The sequence below is a fragment of the Rhinoderma darwinii genome, chromosome 7 (assembly GCF_050947455.1).
Source record: "Rhinoderma darwinii isolate aRhiDar2 chromosome 7, aRhiDar2.hap1, whole genome shotgun sequence".
Lineage (NCBI taxonomy): Eukaryota > Metazoa > Chordata > Amphibia > Anura > Rhinodermatidae > Rhinoderma > Rhinoderma darwinii.
This window is the reverse complement of record NC_134693.1, coordinates 17,012,375-17,032,100: the sequence shown is the minus strand read 5'-3', so window position 1 is coordinate 17,032,100 and position 19,726 is coordinate 17,012,375. Positions and strand designations below refer to the sequence as shown.

The following is a 19,726-nucleotide window of genomic DNA, read 5'->3' as shown; positions in this document are numbered from 1 at the left end:
TAACTAATCTTGCTCTGTATAGGAGTTCACATAGTATCACAGCGGTATTACCAGCCTGCGGCTGTCAGGGCACAAAAGGGGTCATCGTTTTAAAACACCTGGAAAGCCACAGGTTGGGGAACACTGGTCTATATAAAAAAAAAAGCACCAATTTTTAGCTACTGAGAAACCATCTTTTTCCTGAACGTTTTATACAAGCACTGGTCTCATCTGATTACTGCTCCTGTTGGGCAGAGTTGTCATAGGGGCACTGGGGGAAATTTATGAAAAGAAGTACACGGGAGAAAAGCTCAAATTGCTCAAATTAATCAATTAGATTCAAGCTCTCATTTTTTTAGTGGTTCTTTGGAAAATAAAAGCAACAATCTGATTATATTTTCCTTTGCCACAGATTTAGTACATTTCCCCATTGATAAGGATCAAAATCCACATAAATGTTTATATCCTATTCAGTTTAGGGTTAGGCTTCGTTCGGGGTTCCGTTTGTGGGTTCTGTCAGGGGAACCCATGAACGGAAACCATAGCTTTCCATTTACATCACCATTGATTGCAATGGTAAGGGCGGGTTCACACATGGCGGAATTGCACTTAAATTCCGCTGCGGACACTCCGCAGCGTTAATCCGCAGCGGAGCCGTTTCTACATTGACTTTCACTTTAATTTAGCAGTGTTCGTTTACACGATACGTACAATTCCGCTGCGGAGCATAGGCTGCGGAGCGGAATTTGGTGTCCGCAGCATGCTCTGTCTGTTGCGGAGCAGTGGCGGACTCATGGCGGAATTTCTCCATTGACTTCAATGGAGATTCAAAGTTCCGCAATGAAGTCCGCAGCTGTCATGCACATGTTATGTGTGCTGCGGATGCGTCTTGCTTTTTTTACTTGACATTTCTTCATTCTGGCTGGACCTATGTATTTCTAGGTCTACAGCCAGACTGAGGAAGTCAATGGGGCTCCCGTAATGACGGGAGCGTTGCTAGGAGACGTCTGTAAATAGTCACTGTCCAGGGTGCTGAAAGAGTTAAGCGATCGGCAGTAACTGTTTCTGCACCCGGGACAGTGACTACCGATCCCAATATACATGTATCTGTAAAAAAAAATGAAGTTCGTACTTACCGAGAACTCCCTGTTTCTGTCTCCAGTCCGGCCTCCCAGGATGACGTTTCAGTGTAAGTGACGGCTGCAGCCAATCACAGGCCAAGCACAGGCTGCAGCGGTCACATGGACTGGAGCGTCATCCAGGGAGGTCGGGCCGGATGCCGAAAGAGGGACGCGTCACCAAGACAACGGGCGGTAAGTATGAATTTCTTTGACTTTCACTAGGGAAAGTGCTGTCCCTTCTCTCTATCCTGCACTGAATAGGGAGAAGAGAAGCACTTTTCCTGCAGTCCGCAGCGGCCAGTCCGCATCAATGTACTGCACATTTTGTGCAGATCCGCTGCAGAATCTGCAACGCAGATTCTGTGCGGCATCGATGCGGACAGTTGCGGAGGAATTCCGCCATGTGTGGTCATGCCCTTAACGCATCCATTGCAAACGGTTTCCGTTTGTAACCGTTCTGTAAGGTTTCCGCTGTTTTGACGGAATCAATAGCGCAGTTGACTAGCATATTGATTCCGTCAAAACAACAGAAACTTTACAGAACGGTGACAAACGGAAACCATTAGCAACGGATGCGTTACAATTGCAATCAATGGTGATGCAAACGGAAAGCTATGGTTTCGTTGGTTTCAGTTTGGATTCCGTTCATGGGTTCGCGACGGAAAGCTCAGACGGAACCCATGAACGGTGTTCCGATGCAGATATGAACGAAGCCTAAGCATGTGGACATTGATGTAGATCATGATTTTGATCCATGTTAAGGCTCCCTATGACAACACTGCTGTTAAGATGAGGACTGGAAGTGTTGTCATTGGGACCATGGGAGAGCAGTGCTTCTACAAGAGAGCCAGGAATGTCTGCCAGGTCAGTGATTATAATTAGTTATTTGATTATTATTTTTCTCTTCACACCCCAAAGAGGCTTTTATAGGACTTTTGAAGTTAACCCGTTAATAACAGAGTATAAGAACCAACGCCATATATAAATTTGTAAATCAGGCTGTGTCTGCTGACGTATTCACAGGGTAGTCCCAGTAGATCTGAATATGTCACGACTTCCCTGCTCTATTGCTGGACCGCCGCTACTTGTAAAAGGAGTGATTCATAGTATATTCAGGAATTGCTACCTAAGCAATTTTGCAATATTTAATAGGTTTACCGTCACTTTAATACAAGAAAAATAATAAAGAATATAAATCGAATTACATTTATTTATTTTTCCAAATATTTCTTTATTTTCAAGGATATAAATCCGACTCCTCAGAATCATTTACGTTTGATTCCTGCATACCCCAGCGCCAGTGAGCACAATGGATTGATCAGACTTGCCATCTCCATCATGGCACCATTCAATAAATTGTGTTTTACTATATACACTTCATCCTGATCTGCTCAAACTGCACAATAAAACTCAGTTATTGCCTTGCGCAGCTGTCATGGGCGCGTTAAACAAACTGCACACAAATTTTCTTGATTCAAAGAATATGCTCCAAAATAGACAGTCAAAAAAAAAAATATTTGAACACTGACAGAGACGCGTTTTAGAAAATAAATAAATGCGCCTCCTTTGAATTATGAGCAATACGATATTATGAAATGGAGCTCTGCTGCCCCCTAGAGTATGAAATGAAAATTGCTTGTACAAGAACATGTTCTGTATTCTGAGTCGCTTTGCAGATTGATTGTAAAGTCTCTAGCATCTTTTTTTTTTTTCTACCGTATTTATATTTTATTTATGATAAAACTGTATTAAATGTGACTCCTTTATTCATGGTGAAAATGGTTTTGCTTCCTACAGAGCTCAGGGGGAGAAATGTAGTCAGAAGACTGGATATGGTTAGGAAAAATAAGCCCCGGATAGGAGAGTAAAGCAATTTTCCCTATTACGTAGCTTTTACATTAACAAAACGCTAAATGCTCAGAGTCACTTTTTGTTTTTCATTTTATAAACGGCTCTAATGGGGGAGATCTATCCTGCTGTCAAAGAAAAGTCGTGGAAGTTTTAAAGGAGTGTCTGGGTAAGAAAATTATTGAGTGGAAAGCAGTTACAAAAAGCGTCTCTCGCTCTGGAAGGATATAGGTGTATTACACAGACAACCAATTTAATTTGATGCAAACTGTGCAATACTTAATTTCGCCTGTGGTGGCGCTGCTGTGAAATGGACCACTTACTGACAGTTTTCCGCACAGATCACAGCTGATGGCTGGGGTCCCAGCAGGGGGACACTTTGTAATCAAATTATTGTCACCGGACCCTTCTAACAAGTAGGGATTATCCAAAGCGGAGAAACCCTTTAAACTGAAGCTGGCAAGGCCATCAGCTGATTTCTGCTGGTCCAGGTACAAAAACATCAGCTGTTATCTCCGGGTGGGAAGCCTCATTTAGCGTGCTGCAGGAGAAATGGAGCATTACATGCTAGCTATTCAAATTAATGTACAACCATGTTAAACATGGGCGGACCGAGTTGGTCAGAGCAAGAGACGCTCTTGGTCATTGGCTCTCCACCCTGGCCCATAAAGGGGAGTCTCGAAATGGAAGACCAGCACCTCTATGATATCCATATGTCCTTGGAGGGTACATAAAAAAGAGTTTTCTTCATGAGACAACCCCTTTAAGTAGAGAGGAGTCTTACGAGCACCCTACCTACCAACTGGGCGTGGCTTACCTACCAAAAGTAGGCGTTTCTGAGTGATTTTGTGGGCAATCATGTGTGGAATAAGGCGGGGCTTAATAATGTCCTGCGAATGGGAATTCATATGTTGATAGGTATGCATACACATTGTTAGCCAATCACAAAAATAAACAACATACTTATCATGTGATTGGATAAAAATATGTATATACATATATATACGACAGGTAGTCTCCGACTCCTGGGAGGAGCTTTTCAAGTATATAACAGACTTACACCCCCATTTTAAGTATGGATACGTAACCAGACAGGATTGCCTTCAGGAGTCTGGTAAAGATGGGTGACCACCTCTATGGGAGCTATCATTGAAAGATGTCACTTTAGAAAAAAAAGTGAGGGAATAGATAAACTTTAAACTTAAATTGTGCAATATTCAGAAAGACTCGGAAGTGCGGCGCCGAATGTTTCTTGAGATACCTGAGCGGTTTCACGGCAAATTATTTTTGGCAAAAGAAAAGACAGAGTGGGCGCCATGGCTGCTCCTCCGGTATTTATAGGCCTATATTTCTTAAAGAGAACTTCTTATTCCGTAAAGGCAGAGAGGTATAAATGATTTTATATTTCGGACGCGGTTTCCTTCAGTAAAATTTTTTCTTTGTGTGGTATTAACCTGGAGATGTAAGATTTCCAATTCCAACAGCAGCTCAAGTTATCACCGCGTCTATAAAAAGAGGGAAAATCCGTCAAATAAACTCCATTGTGGAGTCACTTTATATATGATCCCGGATAGCAAATTATTATGACACCTTTCCCAGAAACGGAAAGCAAAGGAGAACATGAACATCTCCCCGTATTGTGATAAAATAGAGAAAAGTGGGACTGGAAATCAGAAGAAATCAGAAGAAAGCAGACGGAACACAAAGAGAAGGAGATCACTGTTATCTTAAAGGGAATGTCACAAAGAGAAGGAGATCACTGTTATCTTAAAGGGAATGTCCATCCTTGAACACCATTTTCTATTTTAATCTACATCGGTCTCAAATTATAGCGGTCAGAGCTCTATTTTCTGATACAGATTTCCAAATCCCATGCATAGACATAGGCCCACCTTTACTAAGCAGTTCCTGATAGATTTTGGCGTAAACTGGGCGCGAAAAATGTCGCAAACGATAACGTGCGACAAATCTGTGCCAAAAATGTAGACTTTTCTCAAATTTGGAAAGTGATGAGGAAAAGTGGGCATGGTCTCCAAATGCATCAAGAGGAAGAGTTGGCACAAATTGTGTCACAAATCTGCACGTGCTCATAGCTGGCGTAGATCTGATATTCTGCTTCTCAGACATTTTGAAATGTGCCAAATTTATTAAGAGGCGGCACCTTTTGATAAATTTGGCACAAATCCCGACAGCTATCTCCTTTACTAAGATGGGCATAAGATACGCCAGTCTTAAATGTAGGCCATATTGTAGTCAGAATTGTTAAATTCAACAATTCTGACTACCTGCAGGCACCACTAGAGGGAGCTTACTGTATACTGTATATACATTGCACTCTGTGTGTAGTAATCTAGTAATCCCCCTCGCCTATATTATTAACCACTAAGGATTTTTTTTCATTTTTGCCTCCCCAGATTTTGACAGTCATAACTTTATCTATTTATTTTTCGGTTGATTTAGCTGTACGGGGTCTTTTTTTTTTTCTTCTTATAAGTACCATTGTGGGGTACATATAAGTTAATGTTTAGTTTCCATTCATTGTTTTCTTTATTATATACATTGTTACTGTGGTCACCAAATAGTTACAGGTTGGTATGTTTTTTATGCTTAATGATATTTGTTTAATAAAAGTTATTACACTTTTGTTCTTAAAAATGTAGTACATGTATATGTATTTTGTTTTACTTTATTAAGGTCTATTCACACTGCTGATTGCGTCGTTTACGTCGGAGGTATACGTTGTGAGTATTTCATGACGTATACTTCTGACAGATGACACTGTATACAGTGTCATCCGTCGCTCGTGGACGCGCATGTTAAAAATATGTATACCACATAGTATACGTTTTATGTGGGATGCCTCTGTATGGAATAGCGCCACAGACTGCATTATTCCATCCGATTTAAAAAAAGGTTTAGCGACGTATACCAGCCCGACGGAGACCAAAAGGACCAATGAACACGTTTGGCTTAGGCCCCCGGGAGATGTCCCTGCACATCCACCAAGCAGGCACACTGCAAACGCAGAGTTAAATTCATCCATATCTTGTACTCACAGATGAGGGTTTGCTACAATTGTACCCAGTCTGGACAATCCTCTGCATTTGAAACATCATGAACGCCAGACTGTTACATTTTACCTGCACTGATAGATTGTAGGAAATGATCAGGATATGAGAAGATTTGTGCTGCTGATGCATTTATCTCAATAGCCTAGACTGGATGTACTTGTAACAAACCCTCAGCTGTGAGAAGTATTAGATCTGTACAGGTTTTCCGCCTCTGTCTGTAAACAAGAATGTTTCTATTCACTGAAATCAAGCAGAGATCTTGAAAATGATGAAGAATTGACAAAGTATTTTAAAAATATGTAGAAAATGTCCATTAAGCAGTGACTCAGCTTTATCTATGTAACACTGGACATGCCCCTTATGTCATCATGCACAGCTGGATGCCCACAGGGCACAGAGTTTAGATTTCAGCAGGATGTGGGATATAAATCCAGAATACAGACATACGCCCTGTATGCCTGGTGCGGTTTTAGCCCCTATGTCCCTGAGCAGTAGGGGGAGGGGGGTTGCAGAGAATAAGTAGTGAGGTTACAATGTTGCAATAACTAAAGAATGTATCAGGTGCTGCCCAATCCATAACGTCACCGCCTGCGGTTACCATGGCGACCTACGTTGATAATTAGATAATCTGACATCGGATAGAGCGCGGCCTCTTTCCTGCTAAAACTTTTACAGCTGCAGAACCTTTTATCTATTACAAATTTCTGCACAGAGGCGGTAAAGCGTCTTCAAAGCCAGCGCAGCGGCGAGGTAGCAGATGTCTTCCCTTACAATGAGCAGAGGGTCTGGAGTCCATAATCTGCTAGTAAAATGTTTAAAAGTGACCTGTCCGCTCTCCTGACATGTCTGTTTTACTAAATCCTTGTATTCGCCATGAAAAAACTATTTTACTTGGAACTCTACATTGCTGTTCCTCTGTTATTCCTACTGGAAATGTATGAATGAGTTGACAACTGGGTGTTACTATACCCCATGTCAATAAGGTGTATCCCTACACAGTCTAAGGCCTCATGAACGTGCTTTTGCGGCCGCAATTCCCCCAAAAATCCAAGGGAGAATTGCGGCCCCATTCATTCCTATGGGGCCATGCACACTACCGTGATTTCCACGGTCCGTGCATGGCCCGAAGCTCGGACTGCAGAAAGAACGGGCAAGCCTTATTACGGCCGTGTTTGGCTCATTGAAAATAATGTCCGCGGCCATGTGCACAGCCCGCGGGAGGCTCACGGCTGACACTCCGTTGTGTGCAGGAGGCCTAAGGCCTCATTTACACGAGCGTATTATACGCGCGTGCGACGCGCGTGCTTTTCACGCGTGTCGTACGCACCTATAATAGTCTATGGGGCTGTTTAGACGATGCGTGAATTTTGCGCAGCGTGAGTGCGTTGCGTAAAACTCACGACATGTTCTATAATCGTGCGTTTTTCACGCAACACGCACCCATTGACTTCAATGGGTGCGTGAAAACAACGCATGCCTCACGGACGGTCCTGCGTTGCATGCGCGAAAAACACGCAAGAGCTGTTATGTCCATTCTAATTAGTCTATAAAGCTACACAAAGCTTCTCCAAACCAGGAAGTGCCTGCCTTTCAAGTGCGAGGGGGCAAGTCTAGCCAGTGCCAGGAGAGTTGTGTGCGGATAGTTTTGAGCGTTTCACAGCCATACTACAGCCATGCCGCGCGGGATGGATGTGGAGCGCCTCATCCTTTTTGTCCAGGAGCATCCAGCGATATGGGATACCAGATGTGAGGAGTATCATAACAGGACGGTGAAGGAGGACGCATGGGAGTTGGTGGCCAAAAACCTCTTTGGGCAAGAGTGGGAGACTGGCCGAACCCGGGACCGCACTCGGTTGGGTGAGTACCTGGCATTTTCTGTCAATGTCTGTCATGCCTATCGAAAACCTGGGCCCTGTATGTGTATTGCGCTCATTAGCACGAGAAACTTTGGTGGAGCAGGTGCTTCCCCACGTCCCACCGCATTGCCATTGCAGGGCCCTTCATTTTGAAGTGAGTGGTGATAGTTCTGATGGCGTGTTATGTTTTTGTTACATCCAACAGTCCAAGATATCAAGACACGGTGGCGGAGCTGCCGTGATCAATTCAGGCGAGAGATGGGTGACAAGGGACGCAGCGGAGATGGGGCATCTCGCAAACGGCCCTACATATATACTAAGCAGCTGATGTTCCTGAAGGACATCATGGATATGCGCACGTAAGCGTTTATGCCGTTGCATGAGTGTAATGTGTGTTTGCCAAGGTCCTGTCTGCCAACGTGTTGTTGTGGGCAATGTTAGATATTGTAGTCATACTTTTTTTGCTCCTTGTAGAACCACCGACAATTTGGAGGACACAGCAGAGGAGACTGACGTGGGGGAGTCTGTGGCCGAACCCCCTGCTCCCAATATCCTGCCACCCAGCCCCGAGCCGACACCCCAGGAGCCCGCACCAGGCCAGTCAGAACGGCCGGTTGCCTCTCCAGCCCAGGAGCGGCCCGTGCGAGCCCGCAGTCGGCGTGTTCGAGCCCCACAGCCCTCCACAGCTGCCCAGGTGGATACGCGGGTACTGGACTATCTCAGGCGAGCCGCAGAGGAGGATGGGAATGATGCCTTCGGCCGCAGCATTGTCCCCCTCCTACGCCTGGTGCCGATGGACCTTATGGGCCGTCTGCAGGCGTCGATCGTCACATTGATCGACGCTTGCAGACCGCCACACAATCCCCATATGTGTTTCACGGCAATAGAGCAGTGGCGAAATAATTACATGCCGCCACCCACGGCCCAGGTGCCTGGGCAATTCCACCCTGTTCCCCAGATGGTACGGCCGTATCCCTACATGCGCCCTATGGCTCACCAGCTGCCAGGGCACACATTCCACCCACCACATCAGCACCACTATGCTGGCGAGGGACAACCTACCCAGCTCCAGGTCCAGCATAGTGGTGCTGATATGCAGGAATATGCCTCCCCAGGACAAAGATACCAACACCTGTGAGTGTGTTGGTGGGAATATCTTTGGACGGCAATGTTGTGTGTGGTGCAAGGCTGCCCACGTTTGTTGTGTGCGCACGCTGTTGTTTTTTTGTTCGTTACACCATGTTCTTCGTGTGTATGTTCAGGTGCCAAACGTTTTAGTTGGCTCCAAAGCCATCAAGTAAAATAATCATGGTTAATGGTTTGCTTTCATGTTATTATTCATTTAGACCACACAACACAAGGTTTGCCACAATGTTCCTTTGCCTACACTCTCACACACCTCTGGCCTTTTGGACCAATGCATGGCCATGTGATATAAGGTTTTAGTTCATCTGTCGGGGTTTGACATAGCTTGAAAGCGATTGCAAAGTTTAGGTCCTGCCATGGGCCCCGAGGCAAACGAACTACACTTGCACTTGGACGGTCCTAAAGTGTAGTCGGCACCACAGGATATATGGGGAAAGTAACTCAGCAACTGTATAAAGTCCTGCTGAACCCCTGAGAGATGTAAGCTCGCAACGCGCGTCAAGGGTCCTCTGGTTTTGCGCGTCCCTAACCCAACCCCAAACCCACAAATACACACAATAGTTACATGGTCACATGACACGTGGGTAGTGAAGCCGCCAAAGAACATACACCCCTTCAAAGGTCTTCTGGCCCCCACGGTGCTGGTCCAGATGGGCACGCAAAATATGCTGCCAACGTATCACGCACGCGAAGGCCAGAAGAGACAGAACGCCCTTGAGGATTCACCGGGACATTGTCAGTGGTGCCTGCATGTGTCAGGATATATTCTGCATCAAAGTTAGCATCATTAATGCGGCAGAAGTTATGCAGAACTACACCCGCTTGTATAACACGTGTGACATTCGGCATGGACAATTGCATGGTTGAGAGAAATACACGCCACCTGTTTGACATAATGCCAAAGGCACATTCCACACAGCGCCGAGCTCGTCCCAGGCGGAGATTGAACATGCGCCGACGGTCATCCAAGCCCCTTCTTGCAAAGGGATGCATGACTTGCCTAGTGAGTGCAAAGCCCTCATCCGCAACGATAACATACGGGATAGGGGGGCCACTGGAGCCCGGGAGGATGGAAGGTTCCGGCACCGCCAGTCGCCTATTGAGGAGTCGTTTTCCCATTCTTGAAGAACGGAATATGCGTGCATCAGCGGAGCTTCCATACGAGCCAATGTCAACAATAGTGAAACTATAATTGGTGTCCGCCAAGGCTAACAAGACCATAGAAAAAAACTGCTTGTAGTTAAAGTATTGGGAGCCACTGCGTGGGGGCTTTCTCACACGAATGTGTTTGCCGTCTAAGGCACCAATGCAATTCGGAAATTCTGTCGCTCTAAGAAATCCCTCCGAAATACTTAGCCACTGTTCTGTCGTGGGCTGCGGCATGACCGTGCTCTTTAAACTCTGCCACAACACGACACAGGTGGATGTGATAATGAACGAAATGGTGGTCACTCCCAAAAGAAATTCAAAATGCAACGAATGATCGCTATTGCCTGTGGCCAGAAATCTAAGAAAAAACGAGAAAGAAATACAAAGGCAGAACATATGTTAGTGGAGGGCTGGATAAGCAGACAGCGGCATGGTCTAAGTGCAATCCGTTTCACACATACCTCAAGGTCACAAGCAGCCGTTCTTCGGCCGAAATGCAGCGTCTCATGTTGGTATTCTGGTAGGTGAGACCAGAGCGAGTTTGCGCAAGAAGAAGGTCAAACGCGGCCACAGACATGCGGCAGAAGGCACGAAATTTTTCGGGATGCCGCCTTAACTCCTCATACAGGGTATGGAAATGGCCTTTTATAGTATGTTGCGCCACAAGTGGATGAACCCAAATGCGAGTTCTTACAGACGTCCGGTGCTGCAGCATGTGTTGGCGCTCGCCAAACCGACGTGAAATCATCCAGAGAAGAAGCACACGTGCCAGCGATGGCGAAGCCATAATAGTTGGATGTCAAGGCAATTGCAACGTAAAGGGAAAAACACACGCTTGTTTCTGCAGAGGCGGAAAGAAGGTTCAAAACTGGGTTCTACCACCAAGCAGGGGTTGGGCCAGCTGGCCTATTTGTAGGCAGGCGTCACAATAATCCCCTCGGCGTTTTTTATGCGCGATGCAAACGCTAGTCCTGTGCGCGTAAAAAACGCAACAAGCCTGCGTATACGCAGACCATACGCAATACAAACGCGCGAAAAACGCAGCGTTTTTTGCGCGCGCATAACGCACACGCTCGTGTAAATGAGGCCTAACACTGTTGCCACTAATTGGACATTGTCAGAATATGTAGGGACACATCCAATTGACAAAGGAATGGTAGGTAACGCCTAGTTGTTAATTTATGCATACATTCCCAGGAGGAATAAAAGAGGCACAAAGTAGAGTTTTAAGAAAAGATGCTCCAGAATGGTTAATTCATGAGTAATATAAGTATTTACTAAAATAGACCTGTCAGGAGAGCGGACAAGTCATCATTAAACAGTGCTTCCCCCTAAGTGTTGGGTGACAACCACTAATGGCCATCATTATAGTGACAATAGTGGTCATCACCCAGTGGCGTAACTACCGCTGCAGCAGCCACAGTGGCTCCGCGGCATGAGGGGTCTGTCCCTCCCGCTGTCCTGCCCCCCCCATGCCCGGTGGCGCCGCTAGCAGTCACTATGGCTACTACAGCGGTAGTGACGCCACATTCAATGGTATCTGCATCCTTAGGACGCAGATACTATTGAACACTATGGCAGAGCAGGAAGGTATCTCCCTACTCTACAAATTACTAGGCTACAGGAAGGGCCGGCGTTAGGGGGGGGGGGCAGTTGCCCAGGGCCGCCATTCTGCGGGTACTACGGGGCTCGAGGTGGCACGGGCCCCTTCTTGCCGGGTGGCGTCGCTAGCATCGGAGGGGACGCTGGTGCTAGCGACAGCCACATTCACTTGTATCTGCGTTCTCAGGATGAATACTACAAATGAATACCATAGGCTGCAGGCCACGTTAGGCCTCCAGCCTATAAGGCGCTGGGAAGACTCCATGCACAGGCCAGTGTGATGATGTCACTCCATCACACTGGTCTAAGCAAGCGTTCCGCCCGGAGGCTGTGCAGTGCTCCGTCCGTCGTGGGAACAGGGCAAGGTAAGTACAATATTTTTTATTTTTTGGGGGGGAGGGGGCAGGGGGGATTGCTGTGTCGCAATATACAGGGGGGATTGCTGTGTCGCAATATACAGGGGGGATTGCTGTGTCGCAATATACAGAAGGGGATACCTATGTATCACTATATACGAGGGGGGAGCAGTGTAGCACTATATACAAGGGGGATTGCTGTGTGGCACTATATACAAGGGGGGATTGCTGTGTGGCACTATATACAAGGGAGGGGGTGCTGTGTAGCACTATATACAAGGGGGGCTGTGTGGCACTATATATAAGGGGGGGTTGTGTGGCACTATTCTAAGGGGGGCTGTGTGGCAATATTTACATTGGGGGCTGTGTGGCACTATACTAAGCGGGGCTGTATGGCACTATATAAAAGGGGGGGCTGTGTGGCACTATACTAAGCGGGGCTGTATGGCACTATATAAAAGGGGGATTGTGTGGCACTATACTAAGCGGGGCTGTATGGCACTATATAAAAGGGTGGGCTGTGTGGCACTATATAAAAGGGGGCTGTATGACACTATTTACAAAGGGAGGGGGGCTGTGTGTGGCGCTATCTACAGGGGGCTGTGTGGCGCTATCTACAGGGGGCTGTGTGGCACTATATACAAGGGGGGATGTGTGGCACTATCTACAAGGGAGGAGGGCCGTGTAGCACTATGTACAAGGGGGGGAGGCCGTGTGGCACTATATACAAGGGAGGGGGGCCATGTGGCACTATATACAAGGGAGGGGGCAGTGTGGCAATATATACAAGGGGGGGCTGTGTGGCATTATCTACTTAGGGGGGCTGTATGGCACAATCTACAGGAGGCACTATCTACAGGGGGGCTGTGTGTGGCACCAAGTGGACGGGGTGCCTAGTCAAAAGTTTTCTATGGGGCCCAGTCTTTCCTAGATACGCCCCTGGTCATCACCCAGCTTTTCACAAGCCCTGACTGGCATTTCAATCTGCACTGTTATACAGAGTTCCATTCCATTCCACCTTGCTACCTCCATTCTACTGGTTGGCCAATGTGTCAGTCTTCTCTTATCGCATTATGTTCATGAACCAAGAAGCTCAGGATGAACAACGGTTCCATCAGTGGAGTTTTGAGCATACATTTAGTTAAATTATCATTAATGGCTCATTTTGAATGAAATATTATACAAACATTTGATCAATCAATGGTGGACGGGATTTGTTTGTTCGCATTTTATCTGATAAATATGGGCTTTTTAAATCACAAATAATCTAATAAAGGTAAACAGTTTTTCTTAAATTCTATTGATGGTCAATACAGATTCATGGACATTCTGCTGACGGATCGGCAGACAGTATATTGTACTTAGACATGTTTATATATTTTGGCGCACTTCCACGCACTTAATATAAAGCAAAGCTTAGAATCCAATCCTGCAACCACAAGGCCACAGAAAATCACACATATCAGGGATACAATTACGCTGAATATAGAACATAGCAATCCACGAGAGGGACTGTGAGGAAGGAAAGGAAACTAAGGTCAAATGTACAGAGACATCATGTATATACATTTCATTTCCTCCTATACCCCATCTCCTCAATGATTCTCATTTCAAGAAGGACAATGGAAGAGAAATGAAAGGGAAGCATATTCTTTATTATTATTATTACTACTGTTATAAATCTACTATAATACTGACCCATATAAGCAAGAATACAAGTACTACATTACTGCCTACTATGTACAAGAATATGATTACTATAATACTGCCCCTATGTACAAAAATAGAACTACTATAATACTGCCCCCTATGCACAAGAATATAACTACTATAATACTGCCCCTATGTACAAAAATAGAACTACTATAATACTGCCCCCTATGCACAAGAATATAACTACTATAATACTGCCCACTATATACAAGAATATAACTACTATAATACTGCCCCTGTATACAAGAATATAACTACTATAATACTGCCCCCTATGCACAAGAATATAACTACTATAATACTGCCCACTATATACAAGAATATAACTACTATAATACTGCCCCTGTATACAAGAATATAACTACTATAATACTGCCCCCTATATACAAGAATATAACTACTATAATACTGCTCCTATATACAAGAATATAACTACTATAATACTGCCCCCTATATACAAGAATATAACTGCTATAATACTGCTCCTATATACAAGAATATAACTACTATAATACCGCCCCCTATATACAAGAAAATAACTACTATAATACTGCCCCCTATGTAACATAATATAACTACTGTAATACTGCTACTATATACAAGAATATAACTACTATAATACTGCCCCTATATACAAGAATATAACTACTATAATACTGCCTCCTATATACAAGAATATAACTACTATAATACTGCCCCCTATATACAAGAATATAATTACTATAATACTGCCCCCTATATACAAGAATATAACTACTATAATACTGTCCCCTATATACAAGAATATAACTACTATAATACTGCCCCTATATACAAGAATATAACTACTATAATACTGCTCCTATATACAAGAATATAACTACTATAATACTGCCTCCTATATACAAGAATATAACTACTATAATACTGCCCCCTATATACAAGAATATAACTACTATAATACTGCTCCCTATATACAAGAATATAACTACTATAATACTATCCCTATATACAAGAATATAACTACTATAATACTGCCCCCTATATACAAGAATATAACTACTATAATACTGCCCCCTATATACAAGAATATAACTACTATAATACTGCCCCCTATATACAAGAATATAACTACTATAATACTGTCCCAAAAAATGCACGGATACAAGAATATAACTACTATAATACTGCCCCTATATACAAGAATATAACTACTATAATACTGCCCCTATATATAAGAATATAACTACTATAATACTGCCCCTATATACAAGAATATAATTACTATAATACTGCCCCCTATATACAAGAATATAACTACTATAATACTATCCCTATATACAAGAATATAACTACTATAATACTACCCCCTATATACAAGAATATAACTACTATAATACTGCCCCCTATATACAAGAATATAACTGCTATAATACTGCTCCTATATACAAGAATATAACTACTATAATACCGCCCCCTATATACAAGAATATAACTACTATAATACTGCCCCCTATGTAACATAATATAAGTACTGTAATACTGCTACTATATACAAGAATATAACTACTATAATACTGCCCCTATATACAAGAATATAACTACTATAATACTGCCTCCTATATACAAGAATATAACTACTATAATACTGCCCCCTATATACAAGAATATAATTACTATAATACTGCCCCCTATATACAAGAATATAACTACTATAACACTGCCTCCTATATACAAGAATATAACTACTATAATACTGCTCCTATATACAAGAATATAACTACTATAATACTGCCTCCTATATACAAGAATATAACTACTATAATACTGCCCCCTATATACAAGAATATAATTACTATAATACTGCCCCCTATATACAAGAATATAACTACTATAACACTGCGTCCTATATACAAGAATATAACTACTATAATACTGCCTCCTATATACAAGAATATAATTACTATAAGGGTATGTGCACACACACTAATTACGTCCGTAATTGACGGACGTATTTCGGCCGCAAGTCCCGGACCGAACTCAGTGCAGGGAGCCGGGCTCCTAGCATCATACATATGTACGATGCTAGGAGTCCCTGCCTCTCCGTGGAACTACTGTCCCGTACTGAAAACATGATTACAGTACGGGACAGTTGTCCTGCAGAGAGGCAGGGACTCCTAGCATCGTATATAACTATGATGCTAGGAGCCCGGCTCCCTGCACTATGTTCGGTCCGGTACTTGCGGCCGAAATACGTCCGTAAATTACGGACGTAATTAGTGTGTGTGCACATACCCTAATACTGCCCCCTATATACAAGAATATAACTACTATAATACTATCCCTATATACAAGAATATAACTACTATAATACTACCCCCTATATACAAGAATATAACTACTATAATACCGCCCCCTATATACAAGAATATAACTACTATAATACTGCCCCCTATGTAACATAATAGAACTACTGTAATACTGCCCCCTATATACAAGAATATAACTACTATAATACTGCCCCTATATACAAGAATGTAACTACTATAATACCGCCCCCTATATACAAGAATATAACTACTATAATACTGCTCCTATATACAAGAATATAACTACTATAATACTGCTCCTATATACAAGAATATAACTACTATAATACTGCCCCCTATATACAAGAATATAATTACTATAATACTGTCCCCTATATACAAGAATATAACTACTATAATACTGCTCCTATATACAAGAATATAACTACTATAATACTGTCCTCTATGTAACATAATATACCTACTGTAATACTGCCCCCTAAGAATATAACTACTATAATACTGCCTCCTAAGAATATAACTACTGTAATACTGCCCCCTAAGAATATAACTACTGTAATACTGCCCCCTAAGAATATATGTCATTTTTATGTAAACCATACTGTATGAAAGGCCCCCCCATAGCGCTTTAGCTCAGCCACCATAAGTTATCTTTCAAAATGTATGTATTTTTGTGATTTCCTGGTATTCTTGTGGTTTCCCCCTCGCACCCCTCTTGTTAGTACAGTTGGTACCTACCTGTGGGTCAGCTATGCAGAATGTACAAGCTGGTTTTGGAACTTTCTATCCTGCGCGTGGGAAGACTTTCTGTATCCTGATTGGATGTTGAGGGCTAACGGCGGGAAGAGTTCCCCTTTATAAACCCGGTATTCAGTGGCGTTCAAGACCAGTTGGAGAAGATTTTGAAGAAAAGACCCCGTCCACTCTCTCCTTTTTTTTTCATATTTCTCTTTTTTTACAATGTTTATTAGTGGGGCTTAGACCCTGTTCACACAGAGTTTTTTTGACATTCAGAAAGAATCTGCGGATTTTGAATTGCTAGCGTTGTCTGACACTTTTTTTCCTGCATTTTTTGCAGCGTTTTCTACTCGCAGCCGTTAAATCGAATCCAAAATCGCAAGCAAAAAATGCTGGTTTTTTTCTGCCTTTTATTGATTTCAATGGGAAGTCAGAGGCGAAAACGACTCGAAGAAAGAGCATGCCGCTTTTTTCCCCGCGAGCGGCCAAAAGTCATCTGGAAAAAAAATAACGATGCCTCCCATTTTAATCAATACGGGGCGGTTTGCGTCATTTCTTGGCGCTGATTCCAACGCGGTGAACTGAACCTAAGTCTCCCAGATAATGCCGGGTGGACTTGGTACAATAATTTGGTGATGATTGATTCATGAATTGTGTTTTCAAAAAAAAATTATGTTTATGTTAATTATTTATTCTTGTTATTTGGTTACCCTCAGGGTATGTTCACACGCACTGTTTTCAGACGTAACGGGGGCGTTTTTACGCCTCTAATTACGCCTTAAACGGCTCCATTACGCCTACAAACACCTGCCCATTGCTTGCAATGGGTTTTACGATGTTCTGTTCCCACAAGGTTTAATTTTACGCGTCGCTGTCAAAAGATGGTCAAAGAAGTGCATGTCACTTCTTGGGACGTTTTTGGAGCCGTTTTTCATTGACTCCATTGAAAAACAGCTCCAATAACGGCCGTAAAATACGTCGCGAAAAACGCGATTAATTACAAAAACGTCTGAAAATCAGGAGCTGTTTTCAGGCGAAAACAGCTCCGTAATTTCAGACGTATTTTGCTACTGCGTGTGAACATACCCTAAGGAAACATCAGAGACACGAGGACCCGCTGACCTAACGGATTCAGGTTTCAGGATACAAAGCAGTTGTATCTCAAAATGTAAAAATTATTTTTAAACAAAAACGAATTAGAAAGTTCCACCAAAGACCCTGATAGACATTTTTATTAAATAAATTAAAAAAATATATATATATATGTTTATTTTTTTTGTTTTTTTTAAAAAAAGGTGAACATAGCCTTTAAATAAATTTACAAATTAGAAAGAAACATTCACTTGCTGAGATAATGAAACAATCATTGTACTATAACCCTCATCATCACTCGCCCGCAGCACAGACCTTTTGTCCAGCACGCTGGTTACATAATATGCGCTGGGCACTTCCAAGTTTGTCTTATCGCTTCAGCGGTTTTCCCTGCCACGGCCGATAACTATACAAATATAATAGACATGAAATGCAATTTTTAAGAATTTTGCCCCCAATTAATTTTAATGATGTAAACAATTCCTGTTCTAAAATGAGTTTGCCGGTGTTTATTATTATGGCGCATACAGTAAGATTATCACCGTATAAAAGTGCAGCCACGTTATAAAACAAGCTACTAAAATCATCCACATTGTACTGTATGTATCCTGGAGGTCCTCAGTGCTGGATATTCATGAGGTAACGCAGTGATCACGGGGGCAGACATTTTTATCTAGGCTTCCTGAACGAATAAATTAGGCTGCAGGTTGAGTGTCCCAATAACACGGTCTCATTTTTGGCCTTATAGTCACACTTTTGGTGGTTTCATGCAATTGATTTACTAGTAAGGAAACATTGCATAGGATTTCCCCCTCCACCCAGGACTCCCCTCTAGGGCTAATAGGGCATATGGACAGGAGATGTCTCTATACAGCACAATCGGACATTGTAGAAGGCCACGTATATCTACGTTCCAGCTGCACAAGGCATCGGCAGATGGACGGTAAATGTACGAATTGTGGACATCTAGGGGTTAATAATAATTTTAACTTCCCCTGAGCTCCGTGGAAGTGTCTTAAAGGGCCCCTCCCTCCTTCAGTGGGCCCCGGCATTTGCCCGACCTTGCCGGGTTCTGACGCTGGTCCTGCACCGCACACAGAACCGATCCCATAGAAAACGGAAAATGAAATCCATGTTAACAATGGAGAGGCTGCGGCGCTCATACGTCCCAGCCCCTTCAAACATCTGATCGGCGGGGGTTCCGAGAGTCGGACCCCCACCGATCTGGTATTGATGGCCTATCCTAAGGAGAAGCCATCAATTTTAAAATCCCAGATAACCCCTTTAATATAATTTTACTATATATAACTATTAGGGTATGTTCACACGAGGTCATTACGTCCGTAATTGACGGACGTATTTCGGCCGCAAGTACCGGACCGAACACAGTGCCGGGAGCCGGGCTCCTAGCATCATACTTATGTACGATGCTAGGAGTCCCTGCCTCGCTGCCGGACAACTGTCCCGTACTGTAATCATGTTTTCAGTACGAGACAGTTGTCCGGCAGCGAGGCAGGGACTCCTAGCGTCGTACATAACTATGATGCTAGGAGCCCGGCTCCCTGCACTGTGTTCGGTCCGTTACTTGCGGCCGAAATACGTCCGTCAATTACGGACGTAATGACCTCGTGTGAACATACCCTTACTTTCATGGGTTTAGCTCGTTTTTTTCCCCGAAGGGACAATGGGGGAGATTTATCAAAACAGGCACAAAGGAAAAGTGGAGCAGTTGCCCATAGAAACCAA

At 43.4% G+C, this 19,726-nt stretch overlaps 2 protein-coding genes across 4 annotated transcripts in view; one reads left to right on the top strand and one right to left on the bottom strand.

The window, feature by feature from the left end:
• ST6GALNAC3 (ST6 N-acetylgalactosaminide alpha-2,6-sialyltransferase 3) overlaps positions 1-19,726 on the bottom strand; it is a 183,093-nt gene that overhangs the window by 154,195 nt on the left and 9,172 nt on the right. The gene's annotated exons all lie outside the window — the stretch shown is intronic.
• Positions 7,601-9,165, top strand: LOC142657062 (uncharacterized). Its single transcript, XM_075832111.1, has 3 exons — positions 7,601-7,876; positions 8,081-8,234; positions 8,350-9,165. Exons 1-3 carry the CDS (start codon positions 7,693-7,695, stop codon positions 9,011-9,013), a joined length of 1,002 nt encoding a protein of 333 aa, XP_075688226.1. The 5' UTR covers positions 7,601-7,692; the 3' UTR covers positions 9,014-9,165.